General features: G+C 39.3%; 1 protein-coding gene across 1 annotated transcript in view; it reads left to right on the top strand.

Moving 5' to 3' along the window:
• TGFBR3 (transforming growth factor beta receptor 3) overlaps positions 1 to 18504 on the top strand; it is a gene marked incomplete at both ends in the record, with an annotated part of 97107 nt that overhangs the window by 66918 nt on the left and 11685 nt on the right. The window contains 9 exons of the mRNA XM_084266121.1: positions 2062 to 2230; positions 3535 to 3682; positions 8187 to 8376; positions 9158 to 9483; positions 10514 to 10663; positions 12447 to 12578; positions 12833 to 13003; positions 15695 to 15994; positions 17321 to 17441. Of these exons, the coding sequence (XP_084122247.1) occupies positions 2062 to 2230; positions 3535 to 3682; positions 8187 to 8376; positions 9158 to 9483; positions 10514 to 10663; positions 12447 to 12578; positions 12833 to 13003; positions 15695 to 15994; positions 17321 to 17441 (1707 nt within the window). The remainder of the gene's footprint in view (positions 1 to 2061; positions 2231 to 3534; positions 3683 to 8186; positions 8377 to 9157; positions 9484 to 10513; positions 10664 to 12446; positions 12579 to 12832; positions 13004 to 15694; positions 15995 to 17320; positions 17442 to 18504) is intronic.

Genomic DNA, 18504 nt, shown 5'->3' with positions numbered 1-18504 from the left:
CGCTGGCTGGAGAACCTCTGCTGAGGGTATTACAGGCGAACCCCATACTGGATGCCTGTGGAGATTAGAGAGGCACAGGGTCCATAAACTGAGTGTTTGCTGGCTGGCTCAGTAAGGCGTCTAATGGATTGCAGGCACCTGCAGTCCCTTTCCAAAGTAGACAGCTCCAAGACTAAAAAAGAAAAGAAATGTGGTGAGCAAAGAAAGATTAAATGGATCCCCTTTTCCTTTCTGTTCCAGCCCAGATCTTGGTAACTGGTGTGGATGAGAGTAAATATTTTGGTGAAGGGGGAAGTAGAATGTGTATGTGGAGTAGCCGGTGACAGAGTTAAATGTGCTGCAGAGGAAAAGCGTGTGATGGAGCAGAGGCCCAGGCTGGGGAGCTCTCACTGCCACCAGCACGGGTCTTGAGAGCTCCAGAGATGTTTAATGAAAGTGTCTGGAGCTGGAACCAAGTTCTTTGCAATAGAAAACGATCACATGGGTGGTAATTAAGTAATTATCCACAAATTATTCGGAGGCTGTTCTTTTATGGCTTGAATTCTGCTGCATGGCAGCTGAGGAGTGAATACTAAGTATCTCCATCTCTGTGTGTGTGTGTATATATATGTAAGTTCAAGCTCAGTGTAGACCATTTGGGATCATTTTCCATTCTCTGCTATTGTGGGAGGAGCTGTTAGAACTGCAGCTGCATTCAAGGCTGATCTGGCAGGGCACATACCAGATGCTAGGAGAGTGCTTTGCTTGGGCAGTATGAATAGTTACAGCTTCATACAGCTTTCATAGATTCTGTAGGGAAGGCAGCAAGGTTAATATTCAAAGACGACTTTGTGTGAGATGAGGAGAAGAAACTCCCGGAATTGTTTCCGCAGCGGCCAGGGTCACAGGAGTCTCCAGTCTCCCTGCAAAGTTGCGTACCACACACACATGCTCTTCAAGGGTGACATTTCAGCTCTTGCCTAGGGACCAAATGCTAACTGTGGTCTCAGCTCAACTTTTAAGAGTTCGTCCACAGTTTCACACACATAATGAGTTATATTTGATTTTTTTTTTTTTCTTCTGTCTATCTTGCTCCAGATCTTAGTCGGAAAGCTTTCTTTGTAAAGCCAAGGTCAAAGAGCCAGACGTTTGGAATTACATTCTTACAGGACTTGGTGTCTTTGATCATGATACTTAGTCCCTTTGTGTATTATGACAATTTGTGTGTAAAGCTATCCCAGAAATACAAAGTATTCCTATTTTGAATGGAAATACTGCTTGGGGTACAGCAATGTGTGCTGTGCCTGGGGACTTTGTACCAAATGACTGTTTCTTATGTTTTGCATTTTACACCAGTTAATGCTCATGATTAGCTAGGCAGTTAGATCCAAGAGAGATTGAATTTCTACTCCAGACTTTCTTAATTTCAGTTATGGATATTATAGTCAGACATCCTTAATATCAGCAACTGCTTTAATCCATTTCTTGCTATATTCAATTTTCCACGCATGAGAGAACTGCAGTGTTTATAGACAGCATTGACTCTAACTACTCAATACATAGGAAAATATATTGAGTAAGAAAATGGAAAATACTTCCTGTGATATTTTAAATATGGTAAGTTTATAATACCAGAATGAAACATTTTCTAAAGGGAGAAGGAATTGATCACATGTTTTCTGAGTTAATTTCAAACCAAAAATATTTTTCAAAGATGCAAAGAACAAAATAAATGTATTTTGTTCACTCTGGAAAAAGCTCACATATTTTACTTCAGTATTGTTTTCAGATATGCCTTTGTAGGGATTTTTTTTCCCTAAATATTAAAATCCATAAATAAAAACTGTTCCATTTAAAAGTACTTATTTTACATCAGAAACGTGCTCTGCTATTGCAACAGTGATCACCCTTCTGATATTATGTGGATTTGTTACAAGTGCTTGTGATAGCTAATAGATACACCTTTTAGCCTAAAGACCTATGTCATAAAACGTACAGCCACACTGAAGCAGAGGGAGTACCTACCTGCATGTAAGCTGATATCTATGTGTAAAGTGTATGTGTTTTCTTTTCTCTCTCCAGATCAAGTTTTTCCTCCCTCGTGCAACATAGAAAAGAATTTTCTCTCTTTAAATTACCTGGCAGGATACCTACAACCAAAAACGGCTGAGGGGTGCCTTATGGCTAACTTAGTCCGAGAAAGAGAAGTTCATATCATTGAACTAATCACTCCAAATTCCAATCCACACAGGTAAAGTATAATCTAAATAGACTAAGTCTGTTTGAAATCACAGCTAAAGGATTTCACCTGTCTACTGAAAAATCAAATTAAAGTAGCCATTTAGGAAATTCTAGCCATTTAGCCACCCAAAGTGCTGAGATGCAGTGGAAGTAGAGTAGGTAAGCTCAAATGATCTCTATGGTGTGAGTTGCAGCCCCATCCTGAACAGACCTATTCTTTAGCATTGGCATCACTGTTAGTCCCTTGCAGTGTTACGCAATGACTGCCCGTCTCCAAGCCCTCTGGGCTTTTGGCTTTGGCTGATAGTATGGTTAGGGATTTGCAGAAGAAGTAGTAAGTTAAATTCTTGCTTCATTCTTAGCTTTACGTGTTATCCACAGCTATCTTTACAAAGTTTTTATCCACAGAGAAACATACAGAAGCTGAGTGGGGCACATCTAAAACTACAGGAGGTGAAACAAAGGTACACTAAGTCTCAGTGCAGAATATTAGTTGAAACCAGTTACTTGGGCCTGAGCACGTTCTTATGACATATGGCCCCAAAAGATGATCTTGGAAGTAAAGGTCTTTCTGTTGAATTAATATTTTGCACAATGAGATGCTATTGATGAGTACAAAGCCATTTGGTCTACTTATTTTACTGAGGTCTTGAAAAATCTGGATAGCGCTCATCTATTTTCCAGCAAGCAGTAGGCTGGACATCTGTTTTCTTCTCTTTTCTTTTTAAATTTAAGTATATATCCAGAAGTATTGGAAACTGAATACAACTGCTTAATTCCTCAACACACGCAGGAGCCTAAGCAAAGTAATTTCCACAATTTAACTGCCTAGGCAGAGACACTCCCCAATATAGTATTTGTGCATTTTTTTTTTTTATTATTAACCTGCTTAATTTGTCTTTTTGCTTTTTTAAGGTATTGGTTTTGGCTTTAATACAGTTAGAGCCAGAGGAAACTGAAACAGCTATATTTAGGCACTGTTGGAGTGAAATAAGAAAACAGTATTTATTTCATAAAGCAAACTGCTGATCATAAAACTAAGCTGGTGTAAACAGCTGAAATGAGTAGCATGATTCTTGTAAATAAGAGACAAAAATATTACTTGTCTATAAAGTATTTGTTTCTATTGTTATGCAAAATCACTTAAGCATATGTGGAATAGCAATCTGTTTTGCACATGTTGTGTTGCCTGGGATAATCTCCAGCATTTTAATCAGCTGGCCAGACAGTGGAAACATGATGGATTGGAAGAAGGTTGATAGCTGAAAATTTCTGGCATCCTGGGCTAACTTTCTCTCTATTTTCCACACACAGTACTTTCCAGGTGGATATAATTGTTGACATTAAACCATCTCAACCTGGCGCCAAGCTTGTCAGAGACGTCGTACTTATCCTCAAGTGTAAAAAGTCTGTCAATTGGGTTATCAAGTCGCACGATGTCCAAGGAAAGCTGGAAGTGATTGTAAGTTAAGGCACCTTTATTTTTTGAGAGATACCATTCTGCAATGGTATAGAATCCATTTAAATATGATACAGTATTGATTTCTCAACACTTTCTCTCAGTTGCTCTTTTTTTTAATTATTAATGCATTTAAAGGAATGAGTACAAGAACTACTTATTTTTCTCTTCTTCACTCTTAATATGTGGGCTGTTAAACTGACGAGCACATCACAGAGCCAGATGTTTAGTGCAAGGATTTTAGATGGAGTCTGTGTCTTTTTGACTTCCGTTGAAGTCCCCTAACACTGAGTTTAATGTCCATCTCCCTTTTTGCTGGTGTTTTGGTGAGTGGATCTACAGGTTCATCTCGTGAGTTGGAAAAATGTCAGTGAGTACAGAATTGATAATCCTAGATACACTGCACACACCCACAGCCCTTTAGAAGTGGAAACTTCTTTATTCCTTCTACTTGTGGTTGTAGCAGTCTCTAGCCCTCTTCACTGCTATTTCTCTTCCTAGCAAGGATTTGGTCAAATCGACCTCACGTGCCATCAGGCAGCAATAGTAAGTTTTTAAAAAACTTAGAAACAGAATCTGCAAAGCTAAACTTGCGAACCATGCTTCCTGTACTAGCTGGAGATTCTGATTCAGAGTGATTTTTGATACAGGCTTTTTGGCTCAGTGTAATTTCTCCTAAGAAAATTTGTTTTCCCTTGCTCTGAAATAAATAAAATTGGACTGATTGTGCAGCCTATAAATGTGTGGCCTATTTCTGTCTGAAGTGATCAGTTAGGAGCACATTGTACACTTGAGCTGAATGTTTGCTCAGAACCACACAGTAGCCTCCTGATTAACAGTTTTGCAGTAACTCAGATACGTTTTCAAACTTCATCTATCTGTATTTACAAGAATTTCTCTTTGCTTAGTATCTTTGTGGCAGGCTGGTTGATCTAGATCTTCTAAGAGGACAGACTCATAGGCAAGATTTAATGCTAAGTTTTGAGAGAGGGACTAAAAGTAAATAAATCATGGTGTTGCTCAGAAGATTGAATGGAAAAATTATCTAGGTTTTATGACGAGATTCTGTTTTGAATCCTGTCACATCTTTACCTTACAGACAGGAATGGGTGTTCTAGTCATTCTGTAGGTCCTCAAAGAGAAAGGTCAAGGTTAGTTGCCCAGGGTTGCCATAGCTGTGAGCAGAAAGGCAAAAGACAATGAAAGACCCAAAAGTTTCATTCTGGGCTAGTACATAAAATTCACCACTGTGCATTTAGGCCTGTAAGGGTCTATTTCCACAGGATAGAGAATTGTATATTAGTTCACTTCATGCTTGGTGATAGCCAAAGTACCATGTTTCATGTAGGTTCATGGATTATGAATTTTCAGGGAGAGGAGTTCTAGAGGAATTTTAAATGTTGAAAGTGCTGCACTTGAATACAGAAGAGCAAGGCTTCTGTGCTTCTTTAATTATTATTAAAAATATAAGTGGGAATTCTTTCTGTAACGACTGGCAGAAGGTAACATTTTATTTAGATTAACAAAGAGAGAAAGTAATGCTATATATGGAAATGCCAGTATTTAAGAGACTTTGTATATTTATGTTAGGATTTGAGACTGTTTGCTGTACTGCTTCGTTTATCTAGATGCTTCATTTTCTGAATGTCTCTTTGCTCTTTATTTAGAGGGGGGTGTGGGAGGGAACTAAACACCCCCACCTCATTAAAAAGCCTGTACATTCAGTATTTAGGATCAGTTCGTATCTCTACTCAACTGAAGACCTTTCCAAGCCCAAATTTAGACAATGCATAAAAACATTACTAAACAATTAGGTAATGTTTCACAATGTTCCTTTTATTAGTTGAATCAGTTCCATGCACTTCAATTTTCCTAACTTCTTGCCCTCAGTATGGATCAGAATTGTCTTGAGGGGATTGGCAAACTGAGAGGGAAAGGTTAGTGCTAAGCTGCCTCAAACCCAGGACTGTGAGTTATTAAGGTCTAAGGTCATAGACAAAAAAAATAGAAAAGACTTTTCTTAGGTCATCCAGCTCATCTCCCAGCTTCCTCTGTTTCTTGAAACTCTGGAAGAGAACGTACACAAACCCAAGTAAAATGGGTATAGATTCTGTAAATAATAAAGCACCTATTTGTGGTCTCTCCTTACATCAGCCATCGAGCACTACCTGTGTTTCGGTGCTTGTGGACTACCTGACATCTACATTGCTGTCTTTGAATTTGGTGTTCTTTTATAAAGCTGGAGGTTGTACAGTGGACAAAGTAGTGAAATGGGAGAAAATTTTGAAAAATTCTATTAGCTTCCATTTATCTCTGTGAAAATAAGCGCGTTGAGGAGTGAAGAGTGAGAGGTGAAATGCATAGAACAAACCTGTGAAGGTTTCAAAAGCTTGGAGGAACTGTTCTTTACATGAGAACAACTGCCCATAGGTTTCTGAAATGGTCTCTGTCTGTCCCGAGTTAGCTTGTAGGTGACTGTTGGTTGCCTGGTTTCATACACTGCGTCTGAAGGTGTTGGCAGGGCAGAGAAGGGAAGGAAGGCATGTCTGTTCCTGCAAGCTGTTGTGCTCAGTTTTAGCTCACTGAGGCAATGCAGGACTGAACATTATTTACAGGCTCAGCGTGGAGAGGTATAAACAAGCAATGGAAATGGTCAGGTGCCAGCTAGGACAGTAAAATTCTGAGATAATATTTGTTCAGCTGTCTCTTCATGACAAAAAAGAAAAGGAAAGCAGAGTGGGAGATCCAGCAAAGTTGGGGTAGCATAATAATTATAACCAGAGCTCTGTGTTTATATGAAAATGTGTGATAAATCATGGCCAGATTTTGTCTGTTGAAGAATAGACGATTCTTTGATCCAAAACAGTAATAAGGCACTAAAATTAGGGTTCCTGTTACTTCCTTTTTCCTGTCTTCAGTGGCCTTTGCAAGTCATTGATAACTGTACTGGGAATGGTAACCTCAAACCAGTTGCTTTGCATCTAAAATTCTCTTTAACTTCAGTTGGGAAGTTCTGAGTGTTTAAAGGATGCAGAACTGGATTGTTAGGAAGAAATTAAAGAGGGCCACTCCATCCGGACTTTGAGCTTTATTCGCTGCTTAGTTCAAAAGCTCCATTTCTTCAGGTACAGAAGGGCAGCCAAGCTCTGGGGTACTTGGTAGCAGGTCCGTACAACCACTGTCTAAAAGTGATCTGGGCAGAAGTGGTCAGTGCAGTCAATCTTTTGGCGTGTGAGAGTGCAAGAGAATTAGGATTTGATCTTGTTGATGGAAACCAATGGGGATTTTTTAATTTTTTTTAAGTGCCACCTATATGGTGGCAAAGGTAATAAGGCATGGAAATCAGTGTTATAGAGCATTCAGTGTTATCATCTGCTTATAGGAAGTGCTATTTGGTCACATTGCAGAAATTGTTGTAAAGTGGGTCGTGGTCCCTTTCCTGGTGTGAGCATGTTTGGCCTGTTCTGTAGTGGTTGATGTGATTGTTACAGTGATAATGGAAATGTTGGACTGTAAAAATAAAACGTGTATTCACGCAAAACTAAACACATATATATTAAGGTGCCAAGCACTTAAAAGCTAGTTAAAGTATAATAGCATTGAATATTTTCTAACTGCCCCTCTGACAGCTAGGGATGCTTGTTATGTTCATTGACTTTCCTGGCTGGACAAGAAAACCTGAAATTTTGCAAAATGCTTACAGAAAAGCAAAAACTGACTGTGTGACTCATCTGTGTTCCGCAGCCAAGTTTTACAGGCTGGTATTTGTAATTATTAAATAATAAAACTAAGAAGTCAGCAAGTGTATTGATGTATTTGTGTCAAAGTTGTTAATTAAATTTAAAATTTTATGTGTGTGTAGGAAGTATATGTTGCCCTTTAAGTCGTTTGGCCTTAGATAAACATACTTGCTTTCACTTGTCACTCTATTAAGCATTTAATTCAGTCCTGTTTAGCATACTCAACACTTCGCGTGAGGCGCACAACATTGCTAGTGTGAAGCTCATTCAGAGAGGCACAGACTGTCCTCGGTGCCAGCTGACTTTAAAGCATGAGCTTGTATCAGCTCTACTCATGAGCATGCAGTGTTTTTCCTTTTTCAGTAATGCTTACTTGAACAAAGGCTTTCCTATACAGAGCTTAAGTAGTGCTCTAATCAAAGGGGCTATTTGAAAAAATCAGTTGTCTTGAGTTCACCTCACCTCAGAAGTCATTTCAGCTCAGTTATGAAGAAAATACCACATTATACCGATGGTGGGAAATACCTCTCAGCCTTGTTTAGGGATTAACAGTTTCTAACCACCTGTGTTTATTGTACTCCATGTGTCTCCATGTGTGTGGCAGTTCTGTGCCAAAGGTGGCAGAGTTTGATTTATTTCTTGGATGATCTCCATTTGCTGTTATTTAATAGAATAGTAGAGTAAAAACCATGTTCAGTCAGTGTCACTATTGCATTTTAAGTATCCTTAAATGGTAAATCTTTAACCAGGTTTTTCTTTGTTCACAGACATCAAATAGTATTGGTTCTGGAAAGGAAACAGAACGATCCATGACCATGAGAAAATCAGTAATACCCGATATTCCCTCATCGCATGAGAGTTTGATCAAATGGGCTTATGAGCACAACTATAGCCCAGTTACTTCCTACACAAAAGCCCCTGTTGCTAACAGATTTCATCTGCAACTTGAAGATACAGGTAAGCTTGAAGATGGACTTTTAACATATTAAAAAAACACATTTTGTATTTCCAGGAATGTGATGATTTGAAAGGTGCTTTGTTGCTGGGCATTGCACTGTAATGATCACCAAGAATACTGCTAATATCTACAGATGCCAATTAAAAAAAAATTATCTGTGAGTTTTTTATTAGAAAAATCCAGGCAAATTGTGTTGCATCCTGATATATATTGTTGGAATTAAATGGTTGTAGTTCATCTGACTCAGAAGCCATTAAGAGCTGATTGTGTTCAGTGTTCACTGAAATGGGCTTAGCAACTCAGTATCTTCTTAGTTAATAAATCCAGCTTTTATTTTCTTTTTTTCCAAAAGTATGAGCATATGGTTTCCTTGAGACAATTAATGAAAATTTAAATTGTTTAGAGATAAAAGGTGCTTACCAGAAAAGTCTGAGTGAGCTGAATAAATACAGCTGGTTTAAAAAATTTAGTTATTTTGTCAGAGTCATTGCTGATGTAAAGATACGAGTCCCCCTTAGTAGGGGAATTGTGGCTGATTTCCTGAAAAGTATAAAGATGCTGCTTTGGATGTCCTTCAAGAACTTACTTTCTGGGTTTTTTGGTTTGGGTTTTTTTTTTTGTTTGGTTTTGGGGTTTTTTTTTGTATGAAAATGATTGATTGGTTCTGAATAGTTTTAGGAAAAATATTGAATAACCATTTTTTTCTTTCTTTTTCTTCTTTGTTGTTTGGTTTTGTTTTGGGTTTTTTTTTTGGGTTGGTTTTGTGTGTGTGTTTTTTAGAAGAGATGAATGATGAAGAAGACCATTCCCTTCCTCCAGAGCTGACAGAATTGCTGGGTGCTAATCCTCTGCCTGCCCCAAAGAATCCTGCATTAAGTGATGGGCTGACTTTTCCTTTTCACATTAACAGAGGAAGACATGACACGGTGGGAGAAGGAATATTCCCATCCAGGGATTCAGTGGATACGTTGATAAATCATGACTTTGAGCATTCCCTCTCAAAACATAAAGAACCAGAAGAGGTTCAGGGCAGTGCTGATGTAGCTTTGTCAATAAAGTGTGAGGACAAAGTCATGACAGTAGCTGTAGAAAAAGACTCTCTGCAGGTTGGTATTATCTCCTGTTCTCAAATTTGGGTTGAATTTTTTTGGCAGACCATTTTATTTAATAGAAGCATTTAGGTTGGAAAAGACCTTTAAGTTCCTTAAGTCCAACCTTTAACCTAGCACTGCCAAGTCCACCACTAAACCATGTCCCTAACCTAGCACTGCCAAGTCCACCACTAAACCATGTCCCTAACCTAGCACTGCCAAGTCCACCACTAAACCATGTCCCTAACCTAGCACTGCCAAGTCCACCACTAAACCATGTCCCTAACCTAGCACTGCCAAGTCCACCACTAAACCATGTCCCTAAGGACCACATCTGCATGTCTTTTTAAATACCTGCAGGTGTTGTGACTCCACCACTTACCTGGGTAGCCTGTTCCAGTGCTTAATAACCCTTTTGGTGGAGAAATGTTTTCTGTTTGTATTTTGATTCAAAACAATACTACATGATCTACAGCGTGATGGTAATAGATCGGTGAGGAAACTACACTGTGGATATTGCTTGCCGTAACTCACGGTCATGTTTCCTCTTCCCAACAATCTGGTAGTTTGTAGGGGGATTTCTGATTAAAGGTTTGCCAGGCTGGTTCTGTCAAAAAATGACTGTACTCAACAATCAGCCTGAGTTTTTAATCTTCAAAGTACAAAGAAGCTGCTGTTGATAGCTATGTGAGACCTGAATAGATCTGTCTTCACAATCTACCAGCTGACAGGTTGCTTGTGTCCATTTGCATTGTGGAAGAGAGCCTGATACAGGCAGTATTTTTAGCTCATTTCAGACCAAACAGAGTCAGCATTATTAATCAGCAGATTAATAATGAACCTGTTGTTTCCTTTGTTCCATGTTACATCTATTCCCTGTCTGTCATGTATAACAGCGTTTTGAGAGTGACCTTCCCTGGATGGCAGTACAATGAACTTCACTTCCTCCTATCAGCAGTCATGAACAGTACTCTGAGCTGCACTCAGAGTGGCAAGAGCCTAACACAATTGTGTTTCAGCCACTTACAAAGTGCCTTTGTTTCAGGCTAGTGGCTACACGAGGACAGAACTCTCACTGCTGGATCACTCTTGCAAAGCCAGGATGAATGGTACCCATTTCATTTTGGAGTCTTCGCTGAACAAATGTGGGACTCGGACAGCATATATCTTGAACAAGATCGTTTATTTTAACTCTGTGAGTATTTTACAAAGAGGAGCCGCCTTCTGCACTGCACATCATAGTGGTACAAGGAAGTCATTGTAGTTTGCTTTAGTCTTAGCAAAAAGGAGGCATCCTGACCTTTTCCTGTCTAGCGCCAACCTAGTTGCAGCTACAGTCCCTGTATTCAGGGCCGTATGAAGGCTGCATTCAGTGTGCTCGGTGGCCAAATAGTATCCCAAAGGAAAAAGGAGGAGTTGGAGTTAAATACTTTTACAAAACCGCATGGCTGCACTTTGGGGACCATCTGTACCAATCTCAGAGAAGTTGTACCAGCTTTTGCTGTGCAGCTTTGATGTGTCCATAGATGAGCATTTCAGCAGAGCTGTAGGGAGGAACAGGAGTGAAGTTTTGAGATTGCACAATACCATTTACTTCATACACTGAATTATTTTAAGTGAAATGTTTTTCTTCCAAAATTGTGTGTGATAAAAGGCTCTCAAAATGTGAGGAAAAGACTGTGCATGCTTCTCTCATAATTTGGGTTCATATTTGCTATCAGTTGATGCTTGTGATGAAGGGACTCAGTACTCGTATATGGGTGATGATGCTGTAAGGACCTCACGTTTGAAGTGACTGCTTCTACACTGGCACAGCTTGAGTACAGTGCAGCTGATCTGGGTTGGAAAACAATGGCACGTTTCTCTTGCTGAGCTTTCCAGTACATAGAAGTAACCTTGGCAAATGCTAGAAAGCCTGTGGTCCAACCCAAACATAGCTAGGCAGTCTGATCGGACCTGGCCTGGTTAAAACCATTCTGTACTGGCGAGTCTGTAGTACCTAACTTTAGAAACAGTCCTAAACCAAGACTCTGGATACAAACATCACTAAACTACAGAACAGCATGTGTTTGCAGCTAAGTACTGTCATTGTCCCCATATTCTATTATGGCCTGAACTAAAATGGAGATTTGCCTCCTCTCCTTTCTCCTTCATGGCTTTTAATAGTCTTGGCTATTCCTTTGAAATCTGAATCATGTATTCTTTTGGAGTTTGGGAGCATTTTTCCTAAAAAATAAACAGCATGCAGTGGAGTCTCAAAGAGTGTGTTATGTCACTTCTTAGCAGTTGCTCCATGTCCAAGAAAACAAAGACTGTGTCCTAGAAAGGAGGGGACTAGCTGAGGAGCTGCAGGGTGTACAGAAGCCATGTAGAACATTGGGAGACGAAACTGAGAGTTTTCAGATGAAGAAATGGAGAAGTGTGCAAAGGAGGGGGAAAAAAAGAGGAGGGGGGCCAGGGGAGGGAATTCAGTAGAAATACAGAGAAAAATAAAGAAAGGAACATGATGGTTTTTCAGTGAACATCTAAAAAAAAAAAAATCTAGAAAACCCCAAGGCAAATGAGGGAAGAGAAAATCCTTTAATGGCTCTAACACTTCCAGTGTTTTTTCCGTGAGTGCATGAAGGAAAACTGCAAGTTGCAAAAAAAATCACTTTAGGAAGCCAGTGCTCCTTTAAATGTTGGTTATAGAAATACCAGAAACAGAATGGAAATTCTAGGGTCCTCATTCAGACACCAGCACCCAAACTGTCTTTTCTGGCTCTGAATTGTGGAAAAAACTTAAGGGACGTTCTCTAAATATAACCTGCATATCTTACATGCCCAGCACAAGGCTGTTTAAGACTTGCTTTCACCATCTGCTTAGCTTGTGTGGTTCTCTTGGCCTTTGCATTGTTCTAAAGAGAGAAGAGCATAATAACAATGGAGAGTACTGAATTATCACCTAATTTTATGTGTTTGCAATACCTTTTGTGCAGATTGTCATTCAGCTGTCATCACCAGCTGAAAGCAGCGGCTTTGATGATGATGACATGGAATCAGGTGATAATGGATTTCCAGGGGATGCTGATGAGGGAGATGTTGCTTTCCCAAGCTGGCCTGAAATAGCGGTATGTTACTCTCTGGTTTGCACCTGACAATAGAGAAATGCCTATTGTAATGGGTACTTCACATAAATTGCATTAATTGTGTAGCTGTTAATTTGTCTTTTAACACATTTCTTCTCACTTCTATTTCTTGTGACCCCGCTGAAAATTTGCACTAAATAGACAGTATGTGGGCGTGTATTGTACGCTCCAAATTTGTCCTTCTCCAGCTGCCACTCCTGACTCAGGGTGTATTTGTATTGTGTTTTGCATTTCAGTTTAATTGTACCCTGCACCAGCCAGAGAATGACAGAAATGGTGTGTTCTGGCCTCCTGAACCACACATGACCAATGTGACCTTCAACATGGAGCTGTACAAAACAGATCTGTTCCTTGCTCCCTCCCAAGGACTCTTCTCTGTTGCTGAAAATGGGCCAGTATACGTAGAGGTAACAAATGGCAAAAGGCTGTCAAACTAACGACGACATTTTGCAAGGCCTTGTGGCTGAGCCAGATCTGTGCTTGTCAGGGGAAAGGCCACCTTGTGCAGTTGATTTAGGTAGAAAGGTGGCTTTGGTGGTTGCAGAGAACAGAAACTGTGGGGTAAGAAGCAGGACAATTTTTTTGGGTCAGAACCAAAGGATTCCTGCAAAATGGACGAATTTAACTTCAAGTTAAATTGATAATTCTTGCCTAACTTGCTTTCCTGTGAAGAACTTAAAGGTGGTCTCAGCTCTTGCTCTGAACAGGCATTTTGTGATGGAGGCTTCAGGGTTTGTTTTTTTTTGAGTAATATGGCTGAGCATCATCTGAAAGATACAGACATGCAAAAAATGCCTACTTGTGTCTTGCCATATGCTAGTGTTCTTGGGCTGTGAAGTTCGTACCGTTTCATATCTCCAATCCACATGACAAACAGCAGCTACACTTACAAACACCATCCTTTTGAATACCATCATGCAAGAAATCTGACAATGTTAGATAAATAAGCAGCAAAGTCAACAGCTAGGTACCTTTGACTTTAGGTGTGGTTTTGACCTGATAATTTTTCCATGTTTTGCGAAGTGGCTTATGAAATCTGGGGTGTTTCAAACCAGTAGTGAGGATTTCTAAAGATAGTCATGTGGACAGAATTTGGCATGTTTCAAATAACAATAAAAATTAATATAAACATCATTTGCAGTGATGTAGTGTCATCTTTTTATAGATGAGCAGATCAAGAACTGGTGATCTGTGGGCTTTTACAACTAGGAAAATTAGTATATTGACTGAAGCAGTGCTGTGCCACTGTCCTTTTGCCCAAATTAGTTCCTCTTTGTGAGCCCACCTTGCACATGATAAGCATAGTGTCCCACTTCACGTTGGAGCACTTTTCTTTGCTGCTTCAGTGTGTTGTAGTTCGTTCTCATTCTCTACCCAGTGAAAAACGAAGTATATAGGCCAGTTCAAGCAAAAAGAATGTCACACTCAGTTAAGGGTGTGTTTATAAAAGACATACTATTTTCTTATTTGGATAAAACTGTCTGCTTCCTTCAGTGACCTGGGATGAGTCCCCCTGGCTCCATGCTCTATGGATTTGTCCAGTTCTGGAGCTGTTTATTCAGACAGATGTTCTGATTTCTTCATCACCTGTCCTGGCAGAAGCCTTATTTTTTCAGCTTCTCCTTTTTGCACAGTGGAAAAACCTGTATCAGATTTGAACTTCTGTGACGCCGTTTTTATCTGACACAGAGTAATTTTTTTTTCCATTTTTGTTTCTGTTTTGCTGTTGTTATTAACAAATGTGGTTTAGGGTTAATAAATTAGGATATTCTATGTAAGCACTGTCTAGCTGCCTTTTCTTTCTTTGTTAAAAATAGGTTTTGTTTTAATCTTCTATCATTTTTTTCTTTGCTTCTGTCATGTTTTTATTATATTTTGGTCTCACCTTCTCCCTGTAGTTTCCTCCTTTCCTTGAGACATCATTTATCCTTTTATTTACCTGATGATAGTGTTTCATGATACTGTAGTACGCCTGTCCTCCTTGCCATGATTTCTCTTTAACTAGTTGACAACATCGGGTTGTTCACCTATCAGTATCTGTGGCTTGACTTTCATTCATCAGTCTTTATTTCTCTTTGTTGCTTAGATGGTTTTAGCACATTCCTTCATCTTAAATTTGATTGCTGCTCACATAAGGGAGAGAAAAATTGAGAAATGCTATTATTCACTGCACAACTTGTAGCATCCAAAAATTTCTGTATAGACCACAGGAAAATTGGCAGGCTTTTTTTTTAAATATACATGTGGCACATATGGATTAAGTACACATTTAAAGCATATTTCTTCTAAGAAGGAAATTATTTCTTGTGGAACTGTTTCCATCAGGCAGTGTTAATGGTTAGGCACAATACTTCTGTTGTTTATTAAGAGCAACATGTTACAAATTCCATTTAAATTTTTTTCCTAGTTATTCTGTAGCATTTTTTATCTGCATTCCAGTCCAGCTGAACAACATCAGTGCCCTAGACCTTTGCAGTCTTAATTATTTTTCATAAAATAATATGAATTTCAGACTTACAATAAACTAAAAGGATCATTTCACAATAAATTACGTCTTTTTAGGAGGCTCTCCTGCCCCCTCAGTCCAAGAATGCCACCCACACATCAGAGTGTGACCTCGTCTCTGCCTCTGCATTCCTCTCCTGGCTGGGGGGTGTTTCTCTGCTGTGACTTGCTTTTCTTTTTTTCCCCCTTTACATTAAAGTTTCAAACCAATACAGAAGTTTTGAGCCGATACAGAGACATGGAATTAGTGACTGGCTTCCACAGGGCTCTGCTGTAGCCTGTGTGCCGAAGGGCAGAGGTGGTTGCAGTCAGTAACTGTGCCTGATCTGGGCCGGGGTTTTCATCTGCTTTCGGGAAGATGAGGGATTGCTGTATTTATGCGTGGTTATGCTGTTAGACAGCTGCTGGTTTTGAGGCCACAGATGTTCTGTCCCTCAGGAGGACAGTCTTATCCTTAACATTTAGCCTTCAAGATAGTTCAGATTGGAAGTGGCACTGAAAAACTGCTTTTAAAAAATTGTTGAAAACGTTAATGAAATGTGAACTAAAAATGTCATTTCTGACCTCTTACCATCTCTTTCTTTCTCATGCAGGTGTCTGTGACTAGAGCGGACAGGTCCTTGGGCTTTGCCATTCAGACGTGCTTTGTTTCCCCGTTTTCAAATCCAGATAGAATGTCTGACTACACCATTATAGAAAACATTTGTCCTAAAGATGAGTCTGTTAAATTTTACAGCACTGAGAAGGTGAACTTTCCAATACCCCATGCACAGAGGGACAAAAAAAGATTCAGCTTTATGTTTAAACCCATGTTCAATATTTCACTGCTCTTTCTTCACTGCGAGTTGACTTTGTGTACAAATAAAGACAAAGATACTCAAGGACTACCAAAGGTCAGTAATTTATTGAAGTCTAAACTTCTGATATTTTTTTATCAGAACTTTGAAGGGAATAAAGAGTTTTCTATGGAATTGATGTAGTGAAATATCTGTAGGATATTTTATTAGATGACATTTAATGCATTTTAATGATAATTTAATAGATAAGAGTTATGCTATGCACTTTGACTATTCAAATTTGAGTTTCTCACTACAAGAAAAACATTAAGTTGATGGAGATTGTCTAGAGAAGGGCAATGAAGCTGGTGAAGGCTCTAGAGCACAAGTCTTATGAGGAGCAGCTGAGTTGTTTAGCCTGGAGAGGAGGGGCTCAGGGGAGACCGTCTTGCTCTCTACAACTATCTGGAAGGAGGGTGTAGCCAGCTGGAGTCAATTTCTTCTCACAAATAGAAGTGATAGACCAAGGGGAAGTGACCTCAAGTTGTGCCAGGGGAGGTTTCGATTGAATGTTAGAAAAACTTTCTTAACCAAAAGGGCTGTCAACCAGAGGACCAGACTGCCCAGGGAAGCAGTGCAGTTGCCATCCCTGAAGGTATTTAAAGGACATGTAGGTGTGGTGCTTAGGGACATAGTTTAGAGGTGGACTTGGCAGTGCTAGGTTAATGGTTGGACTTGGTGGTCTTAAAGGTCTTTTTCAACCTAAACCATTCTATGATTCTAAATTTCATTAGGGGGTTACATGGGATACATAGAAATTGCATTTTATTATGCACATGGTCCAGATTTATCTTTGCTGTCCATATCACATTCATACCCAAAGTGTAAACAATTCTACCTTTAATTTCCAAAGATGATACCAGATAATATTGTAGTCTGATTGTCACAACAGACAATTGTCAAATTTTGCTTTATAAATACTGGAAGTGGCTGTAAATTAGTTGTCAATATATTCTGAAAATTCAGAATTCATTTTTACTTTGGGCTATGTGCACATCCTCTTTAAAACGTAGTATTTTAAAGGTGATTTGTCATTGTTGATCAACACGTGTTGGTGGTTGCAGTTTTGGCTACCAGATTTTTCAGAAAACATCCTAAAACAAAGTTATTCCTACCATTTAAGTAACACCCCAGTGAAGGTTTTTAGAGGATCCTTAGTGAAGGCGAAGATTGCATCCTGAAGCACAGCTGGGAACAACCTTTGCCACGTAATTGCCTTACACGGTTGTTTGGAGGTTCTCCTCTCTCTTTCTTTTTTTTTTTTTTTTTTTTTTTTTGTAAATAGCAGAGGGTAAAACTGATGATGAGGCAGCTGTGCAGCTGGCACTGCTGTCCTCACAGAGGGGTGACTCTGGCTTCATGCACTGTTTCTTCCCCTTGCAGTGCGTTCCTCCTGATGAAGCTTGCACCTCTCTCAATGTGGATATGATCTTGGCCATGATGCACAACAAGAAAACCTTCACCAAGCCCCTTGTTGTTATAACACATGAAGTAAAACCAGAAGGTAAGAAAATGAGTTTGAAGTGTTTACTAAAGCTATATATGTATATTATATTGTGTAACTTACAGCTGCTTGAAGTGACGGAGTCCTCCAAGTATGTGGCATCATATAATCTTGTGGTGACAATGTGTTTTTAAGATGTTACTTGTTCAGATATTTCCCTGGCTTCAGTCATTATGGCAGTTCATTGCTAGTTTTTAACTGTCTTTATTGATCTCTGGACATGTGGTTTCTCCAGGCATCAAGGAAGAAACACCATACTACACAACAGTATGGGTTTCAGAAGTATTAACATAGCAGTGGTGCATCCAGCAGCTTCTTGTTGCCCAGAGGTCAAAAGCAGTGCTCTGCTTCTGGCTGTATCATTTCTTTCTTGTGCTTGTAAATATATGTTAAGAATAAAATCAGGCTTTAGCCTTTTAGCTTCACTATTTGTAAGGCAAAGGGGTGCCCACCAGAGAGGCTCCTTAGACTGTTAAGCTACTAAGAGCAAAAAATGAGATGCACAAAGGTATTTTAGCTCCACTTTGGTGGGGCTTGTTGAATTACATAATCTTTATGGAAAAACTCACAAGTGTGGTTGGTAACAGGGTGAAGGAGTTGGAAAGGCTGAAGAGCATTATGAGATAATGCTGAACAGCATGATGAGACAATAGCTTAAGAATATGCCCTGTAAGTGATGGAAAAAAAGAACTGTTTTCACACTTTCACTTAACTTGAAAGGTTTTCCTAGTGAATCCCTCTGACAACAGCATCAGTCATGTTTTGATGCATTTGTAGAAGAAAATATGTATTATTTTTTCCTTTTGTGTTAGCATGGGAGCTTAATCAGAAGATTTAGTGGCTTCATGTGCACATCAAGAATCTTCCGATTGTATCAAAGGCAGTTTGACCTTTGGAATGCTTTTTGTGGAGTGTCCAAAGGATGAGGATCAGAAGTCCTTTAACCTCTGTTGTACAGTGTGTGCTTTTTAGTCTTTGAACTATTTCAAGTGCCACATAGTATTGCTAGGGGACATGAGCAACAGTTACTGCTGAACTCTGCAAGTCAGTTGTGTTTAGTTTT

The sequence above is a fragment of the Gallinula chloropus genome (genome assembly GCF_964237585.1).
Source record: "Gallinula chloropus genome assembly, chromosome: 6".
NCBI lineage: Eukaryota > Metazoa > Chordata > Aves > Gruiformes > Rallidae > Gallinula > Gallinula chloropus.
This window is presented reverse-complemented; position numbering and strand designations above follow the sequence as displayed.